We start from the raw sequence: 21,152 nt of genomic DNA on the forward strand, positions 1-21,152 counted from the left end.
CTCTATTGTGCACACCTTGATCCAGATAATCTGTCCCCCCAGCTGTTGGGGAGACTCGTCATTGATACGGGGATCACAGAGAAGCGTCGGTTTATAGGAACAAAGATCTTGTGCACACATAGCAGGTTTGTTTGCCCGAGACACCTGGCGTGCCAGACCTGAACACCTCACCTCCGATCCTTGGCACACAAAGAAACCGCTACGGAGAACAGAGACCCACAAACCTTCCGTTTTTAACCTGGCACAGGGTCAGCTTCAAGTATCCTGCGCGTGCGAGGGGGGGGTACCTGGCCTTCACTCCAAGCCACCGACCTGGAACAGCTATCCGCCCCACAATTGTTGAGCCTGGCGCAGGGAAAACTCCATCTATTCTACTGTCACAGATATCTCCGTGATATATTAGAGTCCGCTCAGAATATTCCTAGCAAGCAAAGAATACAAGCTACAGAGCAATAAAGTATACAAACAGTGCATCCGGAAAGTGATCCATCTTCCATTAAAGGTCAAATCTGGACACCAGAAGAAAACAAATGGCCCGAACAGGGCGTGCTTTCAAGAGAATTTGTCGGTTTGTCTTGAATGGGAAAAGCGACTGCTTTGTTTTAATGACTTTGCAGATTTAAACAATTACACGATATTAGGACCATCAAAGGGTCACCCCATCTAATAGCAATGTTTTAGGTGTAGGCGGAGCATTGGGTTGACTGGGGGGGTCACTGTACTATGGAGCCTGAGTCTTTCCTCTCCCACCTTGGCATTCTGGGCATTCCCTCCCTTCTTGGGCTGTTCCCACTCCACCTGTTACCCATATAGGAGTCCCACCAGACCATTTCTGACCTTCTCTGCTGGTCATTGTCCCTTCAGACCATTCCTGACCTTCTCTTTTGGTCATTGTCCCAAATAGGTGTCCCCTCAGATAATTCCTGACCTTCTCTGTTGGTCTTTGTCCCATATAGGTGTCCCCCCAGACCATTCCTGGCTTTCTCTGCTGGTCATTGTCCCATATAGGAGTTCCCCCAGACCCTTCCTGACCTTCTCTGCTGTTCATTGTCCCATATAGATGTCCCTCCAGACCATCCCTGACCTATGCTCGTCATTGTCCCATATAGGAGTCCCTCCAGACCATTCCTGACCTATGCTCGTCATTGTCCCATATAGGAGTCCCTCCAGACCATTCCTGACCTTCTCTGCTGGTCATTGTCCCATGTAGGAGTCCCTCCAGACCATTTATGACCTCTGCTTGTCATTGTCCCATATAGAAGACCCCCTATACCATTTCTGACCTTCTCTGCTGGTCATTGTCCCATATAGTAGTCCTGTAGACCATTCCCAACCTTCTCTGCTGGTCATTGTCCCATATAGATATCCCACTAGACCATTCCCGACCTTCTCTGCTGGTCATTGTCCCATATAGGAGATCCCGGCAGACCATTCCTGACCTTCTATGCTGGTCATTGTCCCATGTAAAAGTCTCACTAGACAATTCCCAACCTCAGCTGGTCATTTTTACATATAGGAGTCCCTCTAGACCATTATACAATTCCTGACCACCTCTGCTGGTCATTGTCCCATATAGGAGTCCCTTCAGACCATTCCTGACCATCTCCCTCCAGACCATCTTCCTGACCCCCCCCCCCCCCCGATAACTGTAATTCCCATTTAACCCAACGTGCACTGTTCTGCTTTGGTGATCTCCCAATTACTGTCTGCAAGGTTGAATCACACACATGGGTTCATCTCTGCTTAGATATCAAGAGCCCGGTAGATCCGTATATGATGAATCCTCACTTCACACATGGCTTTCTCTCCATTTAGATGGAAACACTGCAGTCTCGGGTCTGTGTATGGGCAAATCATAGGAGAGAACAGATATCTGAATGAGTGACTATGATCCAAGAAAGAGCTAGACCTTCCATACTGGTCATTGTCCCATATAGGAGACCCTCCAAACTATTTTAGTCCTCTGCTGGTCATTGCCCTATCTTGAAGCCCATCCAGACCATTCTAGACCTTATCTGTTGGTCATTTCCCCATTTTGGAGTCCCTTCAGATTATTCTAGTGCTCTGCTGGTCATTGCCCTATATAGGAGACTCTCCAAACCATTCTAAATCTTCTGTGCTGGTCATTGCCCCATTCTAGACCTTCTCTGCTGGTCATTGCCTTTATATAGGTGTGCCTTCAAACCGATCTAGACCTTCTCTGCTGGTCATTGCCTTTATATAGGTGCACCTTCAAACCGATCTAGACCTTCTCTGCTGGTCATTGCCTTTATATAGGTGCACCTTCAAACCGATCTAGACCTTCTCTGCTGGTCATTGCCTTTATATAGGTGCACCTTCAAACCGATCTAGACCTTCTCTGCTGGTCATTGCCTTTATATAGGTGCACCTTCAAACCGATCTAGACCTTCTCTGTTGGTCAGTTCCCATATTGGAATCTTTTTTTAAACCCACCACTCTGCATGCATGCTATAAAGCACGTTGATATCGGAGTCCCTTTAGACCATTCTAGACCTTCTCTGCTGATGATTGTCCAACATTGGAGCCTCTTCAGACCATTCTAGACCTCTGCTGGTCATTCCCCCATACTGGAGTCTCTTTAGATCATTCTAGACCTTCTCTGCTGGTCATTGCCTTTATATAGGTGCCCCTTCAACCCGATTTAGATCTTCTCTGCTGGTCATTTCCCCATATTGGAATCTTTTTTAAACCCAGCACACTACACGCATGCTATAGAGCACGTTGACCTCCAACCTGTTTCCTGGCTCTTATCGGTGTGGAGATTTTCCTGCAGGTTTTATTGCTCTGTTATTGAGCCCATTGTAAATAGATGACATCGACTTTCATTGCATCACTTGATGGTAGTTATGTTGATGTCAATGTTGGGGATTAGGTTCAGGTCAATGGTTAACATTATGGTTTACATTCAGATTAAAGCAATCCCACCATTCTGCCCAATCAAGACAAAGTATCAGGTTCTTTTTACATCCTACCTCCTCTATTAATAATTCCTATCCTCCCCCAACCCCCCCACCATTCTGTTCTTCAGCTGAAGTCCTTGGACATACCCTGCATTTCTGGATACAGCGGGGCGTGTGACTCCATCTCCTCTCTGCATGTAAGGCAGAGCCTCAGGCCAGTCCCAACCATTGTCACATGGAGGCGGGGGGGGGGGGGGGGGGGGGGTACTCCAATACAGAACTTATACAGGAATTTTAGGGTTGCAGCTAGGAATTGCAGGAAAGTGAAGTATTCATAGCAGCAGACTTAGGAGAGACTTAAAAGGTTAAGTTTTGTGGCGACTTGGAAGTTGTAGAAAGTATATGTGAACCTTTCAGTCTATGGATTGTTGTAATTGGTATATGTTGTTGGTAAATCCTTTCTTCCTCCCAATTTCATTGGGATTGGGGTAGGGGGGTTGGTGGAGTCCCCTACTGACGATTGTCCAGGGTCTTTCCCAGGAGCTACTGTCATTCATGATATATAGGGATGGGTGTCTCAACGACTGAGCAGTGCCTTCATTCTTGGGCAAGGGATGTGTCTCCACTGCTGGGTAGGGAATGTGTCTCCACTGCTGGGCAGACGGCATGCCTTCATTGCTGGGCAGGGGTGTGTGTCTCCATTGCTGGGCAGGGATGTGTGTCTCCATTGCTGGGCAGGGATGTGTGTCTCCATTGCTTGGCAGAGGGACGTGTTTCTATTGCTGGGCACGGGTGTGTGTCTCCACTGCTGAGCAGGGGACTGGTCTCCACTGCTTGGCAGGTGGCATATCTCCACTGCTGGGAAGGGAACGTGTCTCCACTGCTGAGCAGGTGGCGTATCTCTTTTCCTGGGCATGGGGGGCGTGTCTCCTTTGCTGGGCAGGGTTGGGCGTGTCTCCATGGCTAAGAAGGGAGCGTGTCTCCATTGCTGGGCAGGTGGGCGTCTCCATTGCTGGGCAGGTGGGCATGTCTCCATTGCTGGGCAGGTGGGCATGTCTCCATGGCTGGGCAGCAGTGTGTCTCCATTGCTGGGTCGGTGGCATGCCTTCATTGCTGGGAAGGGGGTGTGTTTCCACTGCTGGGCAGGTGGCGTGCCTTCATTGCTGGGCAGGGGAAGTGTTGGGCAAGGGGTGTGCCTTCATTGCTGGGCAGGGGAAGTGTTGGGTAGTGGGTGTGCCTTCATTGCTGGGCAGGGGACGTGTTGGTTAGGGTGTGTGCCATTATTGCTGGGCAGGGGACGTGTTGGGTAGGGGGTGTGCCTTCATTGCTGGGCAGGGGACGTGTTGGGCAGGGGGCGTGCCTTCATTGCTGGGCAGGGGACGTGTTGGACAGGGGGCGTGCCTTCATTGCTGGGCAGGGGATGTGTTGGGCAGGGGGTGTGCCTTCATTTCTGGGCAGGGGACGTGTTAGGCAGGGGGCGTGCCTTCATTGCTGGGCAGGTGATGTGCCTTCATTGCTGGTACTGGGGTGTGTCTCCTGTGCTGGGCAGGGATGTGTGTCTCCATTGTTTGGCGAGAAGGGGGCGTCTCCTTTGCTGACCAGGGGCGTGTCCTCATTAGTGGCTGTCCTCTTCAGCATTGAAATACATTATCTGTCCATGGCTGAGCAGAGGGCGTGGTGGCAAATCTGACGATGGGACTACGGGCACACCGCGCACTGGCACAGCATCCTGTAGCTCTGATTCACCAACCGACACATCCTACATATGAAACAAAAACTGCCATGGACACACAGACACATAGATGAAATAGTGACATTTGTTGGGGTCACTTGGTGTCCTTTACTGTGATCTGCTCCTGCACCAGCCCAGTAGGGGGTGTCGCAGTAGGGGGTGTCGCAGTAGGGGGTGTCGCAGTAGGGGGTGTCGCAGTAGGGGCAGTAGGAGGTGTCGCAGTAGGGGTTGTCGCAGTAGGAGGTGTCGCAGTAGGGGTTGTCGCAGTAGGAGGTGTCGCAGTAGGGGTTGTCGCAGTAGGGGGTGTCGCAGTAGGGGTTGTCGCAGTAGGAGGTGTCGCAGTAGGGGTTGTCGCAGTAGGAGGTGTCGCAGTAGGGGTTGTCGCAGTAGGGGGTGTCGCAGTAGGAGGTGTCGCAGTAGGGGTTGTCACAGTAGGAGGTGTCGCAGTAGGGGTTGTCGCAGTAGGGGGTGTCGCAGTAGGAGGTGTCGCAGTAGGGGTTGTCGCAGTAGGAGGTGTCGCAGTAGGGGGTGTCGCAGTAGGGGGTGTCGCAGTGGGGGGTGTCGCAGTGGGGGGTGTCGCAGTGGGGGTTGTCGCAGTAGGGGTTGTCGCAGTAGGGGTTGTCGCAGTAGGGTTGTCGCAGTAGGGGGTGTCGCAGTAGGGGGTGTCGCAGTAAGGATTGTCGCAGTAGGAGGTGTCGCAGTAGGGGGTGTCGCAGTAGGGGTTGTCGCAGTAGGAGGTGTCGCAGTAGGGGTTGTCGCAGTAGGGGTTGTCGCGGTAGGGTTGTCGCGGTAGGGGTTGTCGCGGTAGGGGTTGTCGCAGTAGGGGTTGTCGCAGTAGGAGGTGTCGCAGTAGGGGTTGTCGCAGTAGGAGGTGTCGCAGTAGGGGTTGTCGCAGTAGGGGGTGTCGCAGTAGGAGGTGTCGCAGTAGGGGTTGTCGCAGTAGGGGTTGTCGCGGTAGGGTTGTCGCGGTAGGGGTTGTCGCGGTAGGGGTTGTCGCAGTAGGGGTTGTCGCAGTAGGAGGTGTCGCAGTAGGGGTTGTCGCAGTAGGAGGTGTCGCAGTAGGGGTTGTCGCAGTAGGGGGTGTCGCAGTAGGAGGTGTCGCAGTAGGGGTTGTCGCAGTAGGAGGTGTCGCAGTAGGGGTTGTCGCAGTGGGGGGTGTCGCAGTGGGGGGTGTCGCAGTGGGGGGTGTCGCAGTGGGGGGTGTCGCAGTAGGGGGTGTCGCAGTAGGGGGTGTCGCAGTAGGAGGTGTCGCAGTAGGGGGTGTCGCAGTAGGGGTTGTCGCAGTAGGAGGTGTCGCAGCAGGGGTTGTCGCGGTAGGGTTGTCGCGGTAGGGTTGTCGCAGTAGGAGGTGTCGCGGTAGGGTTGTCGCGGTAGGGGGTGTCGCGGTAGGGGGTGTCGCAGTAGGGGGTGTCGCAGTAGGGGGTGTTGCAGTAGGGTTGTCGCGGTAGGGGGTGTCACAGTAGGGGGTGCCGCTCGACTTTTAAACATACATGTTCGGCCAATACATCTCTGCATGTTTATGCCGCGGTGGTTCTGTAGAATACTTGTGTGGCAGAAACCTAAACACAGACCTCTGACTTTGATCCGACTTGTGTTTGGTATCTCTAATGTTCCGTGTGGCCCCTGTGCTGATCAGGGAGGGAAGGTGAGTTCATGCGGGACCATTGCCCAGTCCTCGGTGTAGACACTCCTGGACTATCTCTGCTCCTTATCAGAGCCGGCAGACCATGAATGACTGACTGACCTCACTGTGTAAATATTGTCCTCTTGTGTAAGCGGAGAACAAAAAGTCTTCATCAGCAGTGGATGGCGGCTGAGCACACGGAGTGCGAGACGTCTATTGTCTGCGCTGGTAATGGTTAACCTGTTCACATGTGCTGGAGAGACGAGACTGTACACTGCACAGGCGAGACTACACGCCACAGGCGGGACTCTACACGCCACAGCCGAGACTCTACATGCCATAGCCGAGACTCTACATGCCATAGCCGAGACTCTACATGCCATAGCCGAGACTCTACATGCCACAGCCGAGACTCTACATGCCACAGGCGGGACTCTACACACCACAGCCGAGACTACACGCCACTGGCGAGACTCTACACGCCACAGGCGGGACTCTACACGCCACAGGCGGGACTCTACACGCCACAGGCGGGACTCTACACGCCACAGGCGAGACTACACGCCACAGGCGGGACTCTACACGCCACAGGCGGGACTCTACACGCCACAGCCGAGACTCTACACGCCACAGGCGGGACTCTACACGCCACAGCCGAGACTCTACACGCCACAGCCGAGACTCTACACACCACAGGCGAGACTCTACACACCACAGGCGAGACTCTACACACCACAGGCGAGACTCTACACACCACAGGCGAGACTACACGCCACAGGCGGGACTCTACACGCCACAGCCGAGACTCTACACGCCACAGGCGGGACTCTACACGCCACAGCCGAGACTCCACACGCCACAGCCGGGACTCTACACGCCACAGCCGAGACTCTACACGCCACAGGCGGGACTCTACACGCCACAGCCGAGACTCTACACGCCACAGGCGGGACTCTACACACCACAGCCGAGACTCTACACACCACAGGCGAGACTCTACACACCACAGGCGAGACTCTACACACCACAGGCGAGACTCTACACACCACAGGCGAGACTCTACACACCACAGGCGAGACTCTACACACCACAGGCGAGACTCTACACACCACAGGCGGGACGTAATATGTCCCTTTAATAAAATGTTGTGTTCCAAACTGTCATTTGCTTCAATGCCATGGTTACAGGCGGGTATATCTAGGCGTAGGAAGGAACATACCCTATCAGTGTTCGAGAAGAAAGGCTGCTCTTCGCACAAATGGCTTACTCCGATGTCACCGCAAACTGTGAGCTTCTCACAACGTGCATTAGAAGCTGCAGCCAGTCAGAAAGATCCCGCTTTATTTCCTGGCATCATCTTGCCCTTCCCTCCCCAGCCTGACTCTCCCTGGCCCCACCCCTTTCATTCATTGGATTTCAGTTCTTTCAATCGTGAACGCTCAGCTTTGCATGTGAGTACAGCCTGCCTAGGAACGCCCACTCCTCCAGACTGACGCCCATCCATCAAGGCTTTTTGATATTTGCATAACTCCTCCCACTGCTTGTATCAGGACTGAGAGCCATTGAGAGGAGGACTGGGGGCTCTTGAGTGGAGGACTGGGGGCTCTTGAGTGGAGGACTGGGGGCTCTTGAGTGGAGGACTGTGGGCTCTTGAGAGGAGGACTGGGGGCTCTTGAGAGGAGGTCTGAGGGCTCTTGAGAGGAGAACTGGGGGCTCTTGAGAGGAGGACTGGGGGCTCTTGAGAGGAGGACTGGGGGCTCTTGAGAGGAGGACTGGGGGCTCTTGAGAGGAGGACTGGGGGCTCTTGAGAGGAGGTCTGAGGGCTCTTGAGAGGAGGTCTGAGGGCTCTTGAGAGGAGGACTGGGGGCTCTTGAGTGGAAGACTGGGGGCTCTTGAGTGGAGGACTGAGGGCTCTTGAGAGAGGACTGGGGGCTCTTGAGAGAGGACTGGGGGCTCTTGAGAGGAGGACTGGGGGCTCTTGAGAGGAGGACTGGGGGCTCTTGAGAGGAGGACTGGGGGCTCTTTGAGTGTAGGACTGGGGGCTCTTTGAGTGTAGGACTGGGGGTTCTTTGAGTGTAGGACTGGGGGCTCTTTGAGTGTAGGACTGGGGGCTCTTTGAGTGTAGGGCTGGGGGCTCTTGAGTGTAGGACTGGGGGCTCTTTGAGTGTAGGACTGGGGGCTCTTTGAGTGTAGGACTGGGGGCTCTTTGAGTGTAGGGCTGGGGGCTCTTGAGTGTAGGGCTGGGGGCTCTTGAGTGTAGGGCTGGGGGCTCTTGAGTGTAGGGCTGGGGGCTCTTGAGTGTAGGGCTGGGGGCTCTTGAGAGGAGGGCTGGGGGCTCTTGAGTGGAGGACTGAGGCAGGGGGCTAGGATGTTTTCAGGAAACTATGTACTGGCCCCTCCCACCAGACCAGACCGGTGTGCCGTACCCGTAATAGACTTTGAAGTTCTACAACCCACTTATTTTATTCTTCTCTATTGTTTGCACCAATGTTTATAGATTGGACTGACTGGTTCCTGAACTCCCTTTTCCCATTCATCTTGTGGTGAAGATTTGTTGTCATTCTCTCCTCTGCAGCCGATGATGTCCTGAAAGGCCCTCAGATTGCATACGTGACCGGCATGGAGGGAGAAGACGGCATACCGGCCGCCGTGGCGCAATCCGGACAGCAGCTGGCTCTGATATCCCAGGACGGCACCCAACATGTAAGTATCGGGGACATAGGAGAGCCACTAGACACGAAGCCACAGCAAACGGCCGCTTCCTTCAACGCAAGGGGGAAGATTTACTAAAGTGGGAGAGGGCAAAATATGGTGCAACTCTGCATAGAAACCAATCAGCTTCCAGGATTTATTCTCAAAGCTTCATTGGACAAGCTGAAGTTAGAAGCTGACTGGCTGCCAGGCACAACTGCACCAGACCAATTCCGGGCATTCAACAACTAAATCCATCCAACTAAGCGCCCCAAAGGTGCTCATCAAGGCATGTAGGTTAGTAGCTGCTACTCAAGTGCAGAGAGGGTTCTGGGTAGCAGGAAGTAGTTTATATCTGTGACTCTCAGGGAGAGAAGGTAAAGCGGACCTTTTACCACCACAACCGAAAAAGCACAACAACATGCAGCTGTGCCTGGGAAGGCTGTGGTACTGGTACCTTCCTGCTGTCAACGGGGTGGGCTGCATCACCAGTGCCCCCCTACTGCTCCTAGGAGGGCTGCATCACCAGTGCCTCCCTACTGCCCCTGGGAGGGCTGCATCACCAGTGCCCCCCTACTGCCCCTGGGAGGGCTGCATCACCAGTGCCCCCCTACTGCCCCTGGAAGGGTTGCATCACCAGTGCCTCCCTACTGCCCCTGGAAGGGCTGCATCACCAGTGCCCCCCTACTGCCCCTGGGAGGGCTGCATCACCAGTGCCCCCCTACTGCCCCTGGAAGGGCTGCATCACCAGTGCCCCCCTACTGCCCCTGGGAGGGCTGCATCACCAGTGCCCCCCTACTGCCCCTGGAAGGGTTGCATCACCAGTGCCTCCCTACTGCCCTTGGGAGGGCTGCATCACCAGTGCCCCCCTACTGCCCCTGGAAGGGTTGCATCACAAGTGCCTCCCTACTGCCCCTGGGAGGGCTGCATCACCAGTGCCTCCCTACTGCCCCTGGGAGGGCTGCATCACCAGTGCCTTCCTGTTGCCCCGGCTGGTCTACATCACCAGTTTGTTTCTGCTGCCCCTGGGTGGGCTACATCACCAGTGCCTCACTACTGCCCCTGGGAGTGCCTTCCTGATGCCCCCTGGGTGGATCATGACACCAGTGCCTTCTGGTGCCCCCTAGCTGGGCCACATCACCAGTGACTTTGTATTTTTTTTATCAAATGTTTCTATTTTTTATTACATTTTTTTTTTTTTTACTATTTTATTTTTCAGCACAATACAATGTTACCATAGTAACATGGAACTACTCTGGGCAACTGATCAGGATTTTTTTTTTGTTTTGTATTGCTGATACCGATGTATTTCATTGATATTTGCAGTCATTGTTACTGAATGAAATGGATTCATTCAGTCTTTTGTTGTGATTAGCTGTGATTGGGCAAAGCTGATCACATGATACGGATGGGCTGTGATTGGGCAAAGCTGATCGCATGATACGGATGGGCTGTGATTGGGCAAAGCTGATCGCATGATACGGATGGGCTGTGATTGGGCAAAGCTGATCGCATCATACGGATGGGCTGTGATTGGGCAAAGCTGATCGCATGATACGGATGGGCTGTGATTGGCCCTGTCTGTACCATGTGACTGCCCTGACCAGTCACAGCTTACAACATAATTGTATACAATGGATGGCATGACGGGAAGCCATCCATTGTATAGAATCCACATGTGATCTGCTGTGATTGGCCCTGTCTGTATCATGTGACTGCCTTGACCAGTCACAGCTTACAACATAATTGTATACAATGGATGGCATGACGGGAAGCCATCCATTGTATAGAATCCACATGTGATCTGCTGTGATTGGCCCTGTCTGTATCATGTGACTGCCTTGACCAGTCACAGCTTACAACATAATTGTATACAATGGATGGCATGACGGGAAGCCATCCATTGTATACAATTATCATGTGATCTGCTGTGATTGGTCACAGCAGTCACATGACACTGGCAACGGGCCGGAGTAGTGATCTGTCATCAGCCGTCAATCTGTTATAGGCCGGGCGGGACACTCACCGCTGTGACTGGGTGTCATATGACGTCCTGTCAAAACGAGCCGCTTACGTGTGTTAAAATGACATATTAACTTTCCTGTATGTTCATATGACGATCATCAAGTGCTGGCCGGCTGGCGGTATACAGGCCGTATATATTGATGGATTCTTGGGTTAGGCTCCTGGGAATAGCGATCTAATGATTACTATGGATCCTTGGTGTAAGCAGCCTTTGTACCCTCAGGATGTCCCCTGTGATGCTCCTGTCATGAATTGGTACAATCTGTCGGTAGTAGTAGAGAGCGTGTAATCATCGTGACCTTCTGATATCATCTAACCACCAGATTCGATGCCCTTTCCAGGTGGCCATTGTTGCTCAGGATCTCTCGGCATTCCACGCGGCCTCCTCAGAAATGAGCCAACAGCAGCATAGCCACCATCTCGTCGCCACCGAGACCAGGCCGGTCACCCTGCTGGCCACGTCCAACGGGACACAGATAGCAGTGCAGGTAAGTCGGGGGTGGGGGGCATTTCAGTGGGCTGAGCCGAGGGCCAAAGTACAACCTATTGATGGTTGTTGTAGTGTGTGGTGTGGGATCACCGATCAATGTGTGGGATCAGCGATCAATGTGTGGGATCAGCGATCAATGTGTGGGATCAGCGATCAATGTGTGGGATCACCGATCAATGTGTGGGATCAGCGATCAATGTGTGGGATCAGCGATCAATGTGTGGGATCACCGATCAATGTGTGGGATCACCGATCAATGTGTGGGATCAGCGATCAATGTGCGGGATCAGCGATCAATGTTCTCCTCTAATTCCTCGTTATCTGCGGACTGATTGCTGATCCTTGTCTGTGTAAACAGTCTGAGGTGACACTTTCCCAGCAGTACACATCGATAGGGACACCGTACACACTTGATACAGGAGATGGTCAGATTGCAAACACAGTACAGGAGATGACCAGAGACTGCAGACACAGTACAGGAGATGACCAGAGACTGCAGACACAGTACAGGAGATGACCAGAGACTGCAGACACAGTACAGGAGATGACCGGAGACTGCAGACACAGTACAGGAGATGACCGGAGACTGCAGACACAGTACAGGAGATGACCAGAGACTGCGGACACAGTACAGGAGATGACCAGAGACTGCAGACACAGTACAGGAGATGACCGGAGACTGCGGACATAGTACAGGAGATGACCAGAGACTGCAGACACAGTGCAGGAGATGACCAGAGACTGCGGACACAGTACAGGAGATGACCAGAGACTGCGGACACAGTACAGGAGATGACCGGAGACTGCGGACATAGTACAGGAGATGACCGGAGACTGCGGACACAGTACATGAGGTGACCGGAGACTGCGGACACAGTACAGGAGATGACCGGAGACTGCGGACACAGTACAGGAGATGACCGGAGACTGCGGACACAGTACAGGAGATGACCAGAGACTGCGGACACAGTACAGGAGATGACCAGAGACTGCGGACATAGTACAGGAGATGACCAGAGACTGCGGACATAGTACAGGGGATGACCAGAGACTGCAGACACAGTACAGGGGATGACCAGAGACTGCGGACACGGTACAGGAGATGACCAGAGACTGCAGACACGGTACTGGAGATGACCAGAGACTGCGGACACGGTACAGGAGATGACCAGAGACTGCGGACACAGTACAGGAGATGACCAGAGACTGCGGACATAGTACAGGGGATGACCAGAGACTGCAGACACAGTACAGGGGATGACCAGAGACTGCAGACACAGTACAGGAGATGACCAGAGACTGCAGACACAGTACAGGAGATGACCAGAGACTGCAGACACAGTACAGGAGATGACCAGAGACTGCGGACATAGTACAGGGGATGACCAGAGACTGCGGACTTAGTACAGGAGATGACCAGAGACTGCAGACACAGTACAGGAGATGACCAGAGACTGCAGACACGGTACAGGAGATGACCAGAGACTGCGGACACGGTACAGGAGATGACCAGAGACTGCGGACACAGTACAGGAGATGACCAGAGACTGCGGACACGGTACAGGAGATGACCAGAGACTGCGGACACGGTACAGGAGATGACCAGAGACTGCGGACACAGTACAGGAGATGACCGGAGACTGCGGACACAGTACAGGAGATGACCGGAGACTGCGGACACAGTACAGGAGATGACCAGAGACTGCGGACACAGTACAGGAGATGACCGGAGACTGCGGACACAGTACAGGAGATGACCGGAGACTGCGGACATAGTACAGGAGATGACCAGAGACTGCGGACACAGTACAGGAGATGACCGGAGACTGCGGACACAGTACAGGAGATGACCGGAGACTGCGGACACAGTACAGGAGATGACCGGAGACTGCGGACACAGTACAGGAGATGACCAGAGACTGCGGACACAGTACAGGAGATGACCAGAGACTGCAGACACGGTACAGGAGATGACCAGAGACTGCGGACACGGTACAGGAGATGACCAGAGACTGCGGACATAGTACAGGAGATGACCAGAGACTGCGGACATAGTACAGGGGATGACCAGAGACTGCAGACACAGTACAGGGGATGACCAGAGACTGCGGACACGGTACAGGAGATGACCAGAGACTGCAGACACGGTACAGGAGATGACCAGAGACTGCGGACACGGTACAGGAGATGACCAGAGACTGCGGACACAGTACAGGAGATGACCAGAGACTGCGGACATAGTACAGGGGATGACCAGAGACTGCAGACACAGTACAGGGGATGACCAGAGACTGCAGACACAGTACAGGAGATGACCAGAGACTGCAGACACAGTACAGGAGATGACCAGAGACTGCGGACATAGTACAGGGGATGACCAGAGACTGCAGACACAGTACAGGAGATGACCAGAGACTGCGGACACAGTACAGGAGATGACCAGAGACTGCAGACACAGTACAGGAGATGACCAGAGACTGCAGACACAGTACAGGAGATGACCAGAGACTGCGGACACAGTACAGGAGATGACCAGAGACTGCGGACATAGTACAGGGGATGACCAGAGACTGCAGACACAGTACAGGGGATGACCAGAGACTGCAGACACAGTACAGGAGATGACCAGAGACTGCAGACACAGTACAGGAGATGACCAGAGACTGCAGACACAGTACAGGAGATGACCAGAGACTGCGGACACAGTACAGGAGATGACCAGAGACTGCGGACACAGTACAGGGGATGACCGGAGACTGCGGACACAGTACAGGGGATGACCGGAGACTGCGGACACAGTACAGGGGATGACCGGAGACTGCGGACACAGTACAGGAGATGACCAGAGACTGCGGACACAGTACAGGGGATGACCAGAGACTGCAGACACAGTACAGGAGATGACCAGAGACTGCGGACACAGTACAGGAGATGACCAGAGACTGCAGACACAGTACAGGAGATGACCAGAGACTGCAGACACAGTACAGGAGATGACCAGAGACTGCGGACACAGTACAGGAGATGACCAGAGACTGCGGACATAGTACAGGGGATGACCAGAGACTGCAGACACAGTACAGGGGATGACCAGAGACTGCAGACACAGTACAGGAGATGACCAGAGACTGCAGACACAGTACAGGAGATGACCAGAGACTGCAGACACAGTACAGGAGATGACCAGAGACTGCGGACACAGTACAGGAGATGACCAGAGACTGCGGACACAGTACAGGGGATGACCGGAGACTGCGGACACAGTACAGGGGATGACCGGAGACTGCGGACACAGTACAGGAGATGACCAGAGACTGCGGACACAGTACAGGGGATGACCGGAGACTGCGGACACAGTACAGGGGATGACCGGAGACTGCGGACACAGTACAGGGGATGACCGGAGACTGCGGACACAGTACAGGAGATGACCAGAGACTGCGGACACAGTACAGGAGATGACCAGAGACTGCAGACACAGTACAGGAGATGACCAGAGACTGCAGACACGGTACAGGAGATGACCAGAGACTGCGGACACGGTACAGGAGATGACCAGAGACTGCGGACATGGTACAGGAGATGACCAGAGACTGCGGACATAGTACAGGGGATGACCAGAGACTGCGGACACAGTACAGGGGATGACCAGAGACTGCGGACACGGTACAGGAGATGACCAGAGACTGCGGACACGGTACAGGAGATGACCAGAGACTGCGGACACGGTACAGGAGATGACCAGAGACTGCGGACACAGTACAGGAGATGACCAGAGACTGCGGACATAGTACAGGGGATGACCAGAGACTGCAGACACAGTACAGGGGATGACCAGAGACTGCGGACACAGTACAGGAGATGACCAGAGACTGCGGACATAGTACAGGGGATGACCAGAGACTGCGGACTTAGTACAGGAGATGACCAGAGACTGCGGACATACTACAGGAGATGACCAGAGACTGCGGACATACTACAGGAGATGACCAGAGACTGCGGACATAGTACAGGGGATGACCAGAGACTGCAGACATAGTACAGGAGATGACCAGAGACTGCGGACATACTACAGGAGACTGTCAGAATGTGAACATGCTATAGGAGTTGACAGAAATTGGGGACATGCTTCAAGAGACAGTCATAGACTGGAGACACATTACATGAGACTGCTAGAAATCACTGCTATAACGGGACCATAGGGAAACACAGATCAATGTCTACAGGGCTCCTGAGGCAGTGGTGTCCCCGCTGGCTATAGGAGACCCTGCACACTGAGCACCGTGACCCCTGAGCACCGTGACCCCTGAGCACCGTGACCCCTGAGCACCGTGACCCCTGAGCACCGTGATCCCTGAGCACCGTGACCCCTGAGCACCGTGACCCCTGAGCACCGTGACCCCTGAGCACCGTAACTTGCCTTATCCATTTACTGACCCTCTCAGTCCTTTTATGGAAGGAGATGTAAACAAAACAGTCCTCCTCCCCGTTGGAGATCCTCAGTAATCACCGGCCGGGACTCGGTGATTGATAACGGTGCGGGTAGGGCGCGCACGCACCCCCAACCGGGAAATGCAAAATTTGTATATATTTACTGTATATATATATATATGTGATTTTGCGCCTCCCGTGCCGCCATGTAGCAGTATTTCCACTATAGGGCGGGTGGGAAACGGTTAATCCTAGTTTTTTTTGTTTTTTTTTAATTTTCTGTATTCCTGTCTGTAATTTTGTGTTTTCTCTCTCCTCCATCAGCTGGGCGAGCAGCAATCTCTGGAAGAAGCCATTCGAATAGCATCGCGGATACAACAGGGAGAATCTCCCGGAATGGACGAATAGCCTCTCCCCCCCCCCCCCCTCCCCTGTGCCCTCATCAGACAGCCGCGGGCCGGGTGCGCCACCCCTTCCGACAAAGACGTTGCGGACTTTGAGACGCTCGCCGTCGATCCTGAACATTTCACCTCTGCATCATGCATATTTATAGGGAGAAGAGACTGGGATTTTATATTGGATTTGTAATATAATGATCATTCTCGTGGACTGTGGGCGAGATCTACAGATCGGTCACATTTCAGCGCCTGCCTGCCTCCGCGCCGCCAATAACGCTCCTCGCTCCTCCGGGCCTCGGCCAGCTTGTACTTATTGTAAATAGAGATCGTTAATGCTAAAAGAAAAGTGTTAATACTATTTTATCTTGGAAGAATTATGTACAAAGGATGCCGTTGTGAAATATTAAAAAGTATTGAATACATTTCCATCCTGCTGGGTCCTTTTTGTAAATACTAGAGACTGCGGATTGGGGAGGTTAATGGATCGGACTCTGACCCATTCTGCTCAATCCGCAGATCCGATCCATCCTGCGGGGATCGCCGGCATGCAACCTATGCGGGGTGACACCGGACCCGCTCCACGAAAAGGTAAGTTGTAAAGAAAGCCGTCGATCCCTGCAGGATGGATGGGATCTGCGGATTGGGAGGATAATGGATCAGACTCCGATCCATTATGCTCAATCCGCAGATCCGATCCATCCTGCGGGGATGGTCAGCATGCAACCTATACGGGGTGACCTCGGACCCGCTCCACAAAAAGGTAAGTTGTAAAGAAAGCTCGACGATCCCTGCAGGATGGATGGGATCTGCGGATTTGGGAGGATAATGAATCAGAGTCCGATCCATTATGCTCAATCCGCAGATCCCATCCATCCTGCAGGGATCGTCAGCATGCAACCTATACGGGGTGACACCGGACCCACTCCACAAAAAGGTAAGTTGTAAAGAAAGCTCGACGATCCCTGCAGGATGGATGGGATCTGCGGATTGAGCATAATGGATCAGACTCCGATCCATTATCCTCCCAAATCCGCAGATCCCATCCATCCTGCAGGGATCTTCGGCATGCAACCTATATGGGGTGTTACCGCACCGGGTGACACCAACCCTAGGGACTCCCCTGCGTATATTAACCTCTTCCTGTCCGGCCTATGCCGATAAACGGCTGGATGGGAGCGCTCCCGATGTGGTGGACGTTTCTAAACGCCATTCGAATAGCATCACGGATACAACAGGGAGAATCTCCCGGAATGGTCGAATAGCCTCTTCCCCCCTCCTCCGCACACCCCCCTTCCCCTGTGCCCTCATGAGACAGCCACGGCCCGGGTGCACCAGATTTCGGCCTTGGCCATTCTTTTTCAGAGGCTGCTTGCTTCTCATTCCTGGTGCATCATGGGTTTCACACGTGTTTTTCCTCCGGTCAGATCACTGTTGACTCTGGGATCTCAATTTGGTTCTTTCTGTTTTAGAGATCTCTGTTTGAGCCCATTCAGGACCTACTTTTTTTTTTTTTTTTTTTTTTTAAGCAACAGGTTATGTTTCTAGTTACCAATACTTCGGCTCGAAGGGTTTCGGAACTGGCTGCCTTTTTCCATTAAGGAGCCATCCCTGATACCCCACTGTGACAAAGTGGTTCTTCAGCCTCGGCTGTCTTTTTTGCCTAAGGTGGTTTTGGCCTACCATCTCAACCAGGACATTGTATTACCTTCTTTTCGTCCTGAGCCTCAGTCGCCAGTAGACAAGGCTCTTCACACTTTGCATTTTCATGCTCTCAGGATTTACCTTAAGTCGACTCCTAAGATTTGGCGATTGGACTCCCTGTTTGTGCTTCCCGAGGGCCCAAAGAAAAGTCACGCAGTCTACAATTGGAATCCTCAGTTTATTTCTCACGCTTATGGTTTGAAAGAAATGGTTCCACCTTCTTTGGTGATGGCTCATTCAACCAGGAATGTAGGTGCCTCCTGGGCAGTTCGTCATCAAGCTTCAGTAGCTGAGGCCATTACCTGGTCTTCAGTTCACACTTCTACAAAGGTTTCCCAGATGAATGTGAAGGCTACTGAGGCTTCTTCCTTTCGTCGCAGTGTTTTGCAGTCTGCGCCGTGAGGTTCTTTCTTGCTCTGCTTTTTGGGGGGGCCTTTTACTGTGTTGCCCTCCCCTCATGTTCTTGTTTTGGGACATCCCCCAAGAAGATCTATGTCCTGTGATATACAATAAAGAAAACTGGAATTTTGGTTTATCTGTAAAATCAATTTCTTGGAGTACATCGCAAGACACGGAGGTCCCACACCTCTATCTTGTAGTTTGTGGCTTGCTACACAATGGAAGCTCTGCCCACCAGGGAATGGTTATGCCTAGGAGGGGACTTCCTGTCTTTTTTGCCAGTATCCAATCACCTGGAGGTGGCAGCATAATCCCTGTCGTAAGGACTAAGATGATGCTCTGTGACCCATGATGTACTACAAAAAAAGGGTTTTACAGGTTAACCCACCCCAAAAAATTTTTATTTTATTAAAATTATTTTTCATACCTTATTTTAGATTTTTTTTTTTTCATTTAACTTTATTACTAACACATGGGCGTTAACAAGGTCCTTTGTCATGGTCAGGGGTGAGGCTCAGAGACCAGTAGCTATAGCAGTAGAGAGGCTCTCACCGACCAGCAAGATGAGTACACAAGTAGGCCACCCTAAAGAATGATGCAAGCCCACTTGAGTCTAAGAACTAACCAGTGTTCACTAGAGCTCCTGATGGTGGAGATGGGTTTTGCTGAGTGTTAGTACCAGGGGCAGTCCTCAGAATCACCCCACCAGGAAGAGAGCAAGCGGAGGTCCAGTAGCAAGTGTAGCAGGTAGGGATCTCGCAGAAGCGTAGAACTTAAGCCAAAGATCAGTAACAAGGGGTTGCAAGTTGGGATCAAGCAGAAGTGTAGTCGAAGAACAAGCCAAAGGTCAGTAACGAGCGGTTGCAAGTTGGGATCAAGCGAAAGTGTAGTCGAGGAACAAGCCAAAGGTCAGTAAGAAGTGGTTGCAGATTGGGATCAAGCGGAAGTGTAGTCGAAGAACAAGCCAAAGGTCAGTAACGAGTGGTTGCAGGTTGGGATCAAGCAGAAGTGTAGTCGAGGAACAAGCCAAAGATCAGTAACAAGTGGTTTCAGGTTGGGATCAAGCGGAAGTGTAGTCGAGGAACAAGCCAAAAGTCAGTAACGAATGGTTGCAGGTTGGGATCAAGCAGAAGTGTAGTCGAGGAACAAGCCAAAGGTCAGTAATGAGTGGTTGCAGGTTGGGATCAAGCGGAAGTGTAGTCGAGGAACAAGCCAAAAGTCAGTAAAGAGTGGTTGCAGGTTGGGATCAAGCAGAAGTGTAGTCGAGGAACAAGCCAAAGGTCAGTAACGAGTGGTTGCAGGTTGGGATCAAGCGGAAGTGTAGTCGAGGAACAAGCCAAAGGTCAGTAACGGGTGGCTGCAGATTGGGATCAAGCAGAAGTGTAGTAGAGGAACAAGCCAAAAGTCAGTAACGAGTGGTTGCAGGTTGGGATCAAGCAGAAGTGTAGTCGAGGAACAAGCCAAAGGTCAGTAACGAGTGGTTGCAGGTTGGGATCAAGCGGAAGTGTAGTCGAGGAACAAGCCAAAAGTCAGTAAAGAGTGGTTGCAGGTTGGGATCAAGCAGAAGTGTAGTCGAGGAACAAGCCAAAGGTCAGTAACGAGTGGTTGCAGGTTGGGATCAAGCGGAAGTGTAGTCGAGGAACAAGCCAAAGGTCAGTAACGGGTGGCTGCAGATTGGGATCAAGCAGAAGTGTAGTAGAGGAACAAGCCAAAAGTCAGTAACGAGTGGTTGCAGGTTGGGATCAAGCAGAAGTGTAGTCGAGGAACAAGCCAAAGGTTGATAACCAATGGTAGTGGAGATACGGATGGCAATAGCTGCAGGTAATGCAAAGAAGCAAGATGCTTGGTGGAGAGAGCACAATAATCTGGCAAACAGGAGCTGCTGAGACAAGGCAAAAATCAGGAAGTTCATGGGAGAACAAAGAGTTCAAGGCTCACCAGACATGAGATTGTCCTAAGAGATCAGACAGAGAGCTGTCCAACATCTCAGGTGGCTTGGTGAGAAGAGCCACAGCTAGACACCACAGAGGTTGCAGGTTCAGATCCGGACCCTGACACCTTTCTGTGATAAAGAAAAGGAAAGTGTGTAATCTGCGCCCGGATCAACAAACAGCGAGGCTGGCATCTTGTACAGGTCTTCTCCTGTCTCTAATTCCAATCATCTTGAGTTGAGCTGCGGGAGTGAAGTCCCTGGTTCTCGTTCTGTCCGATGATGACAGCAGAGTCTGTTGGAGCAATTCATACAAACTTGCCGTCGGTGAGCTCCTTCATGTTGCACACGGGCACTGGAGCACCGATTTCATCATCGTTCGGGCACGGGGAGCACTTTAGGTCACATTTGAAGCCGTAGGACTTTTATTCCTGTGATCACTTAATGGGACTATATTATGGCGTGTGTTTCTTGATTTGCACATTTATATGACTGTAGCTCCACCCCCTTAGGAGTTGCTATAGTCCTGCACAACCAGTCAACACGCATGTTCTTCAGACTTGCATTCCAGCTTGCATACAGGAGACCGTAAACAGTTCTTGAGCTTTTTTTGTTTTATTAAGGGAATTGAACTTGGATGGGGTGAGGGGTGTATGGGATGCCCAAGGAATAGCAAACTGAGGGAAACTTCCTGCCAACTTTGTACAAGTCTTTTTACAGCAAAAGTCCTTTCTTGGAAAGCTCTTCAGCCTCTCGTGGAGTACCACCCCAGACCTCAGATGAATCCTCTTCTCATCCAGCTATGTGGAG

The 21,152-nt window shown here is 52.4% G+C and overlaps 1 protein-coding gene across 2 annotated transcripts in view; it reads left to right on the plus strand.

Annotated features, from left to right (window-relative positions):
- Positions 1-16,734, plus strand: part of ZNF143 (zinc finger protein 143) — a 65,636-nt gene extending 48,902 nt beyond the window's left edge. Inside the window, exons 13-15 of one of the 2 annotated variants that reach the window (XM_089656538.1) lie at positions 8,853-8,980; positions 11,317-11,481; positions 16,239-16,734. In XM_089656538.1, coding sequence (XP_089512664.1) covers positions 8,853-8,980; positions 11,317-11,481; positions 16,239-16,322 — 377 coding nt within the window. In that variant the 3' untranslated portion in view covers positions 16,323-16,734. The remainder of the gene's footprint in view (positions 1-8,852; positions 8,981-11,316; positions 11,482-16,238) is intronic. The other variant, XM_089656539.1, reaches the window with a different exon arrangement.
- Positions 16,735-21,152: the final 4,418 nt, after the last annotated feature.

Source organism: Staurois parvus, unplaced genomic scaffold, assembly GCF_062004578.1.
Source record: "Staurois parvus isolate SC_StPar_1 unplaced genomic scaffold, SC_StPar_1.0 ptg000914l, whole genome shotgun sequence".
In the NCBI taxonomy this organism is placed as follows: domain Eukaryota; kingdom Metazoa; phylum Chordata; class Amphibia; order Anura; family Ranidae; genus Staurois; species Staurois parvus.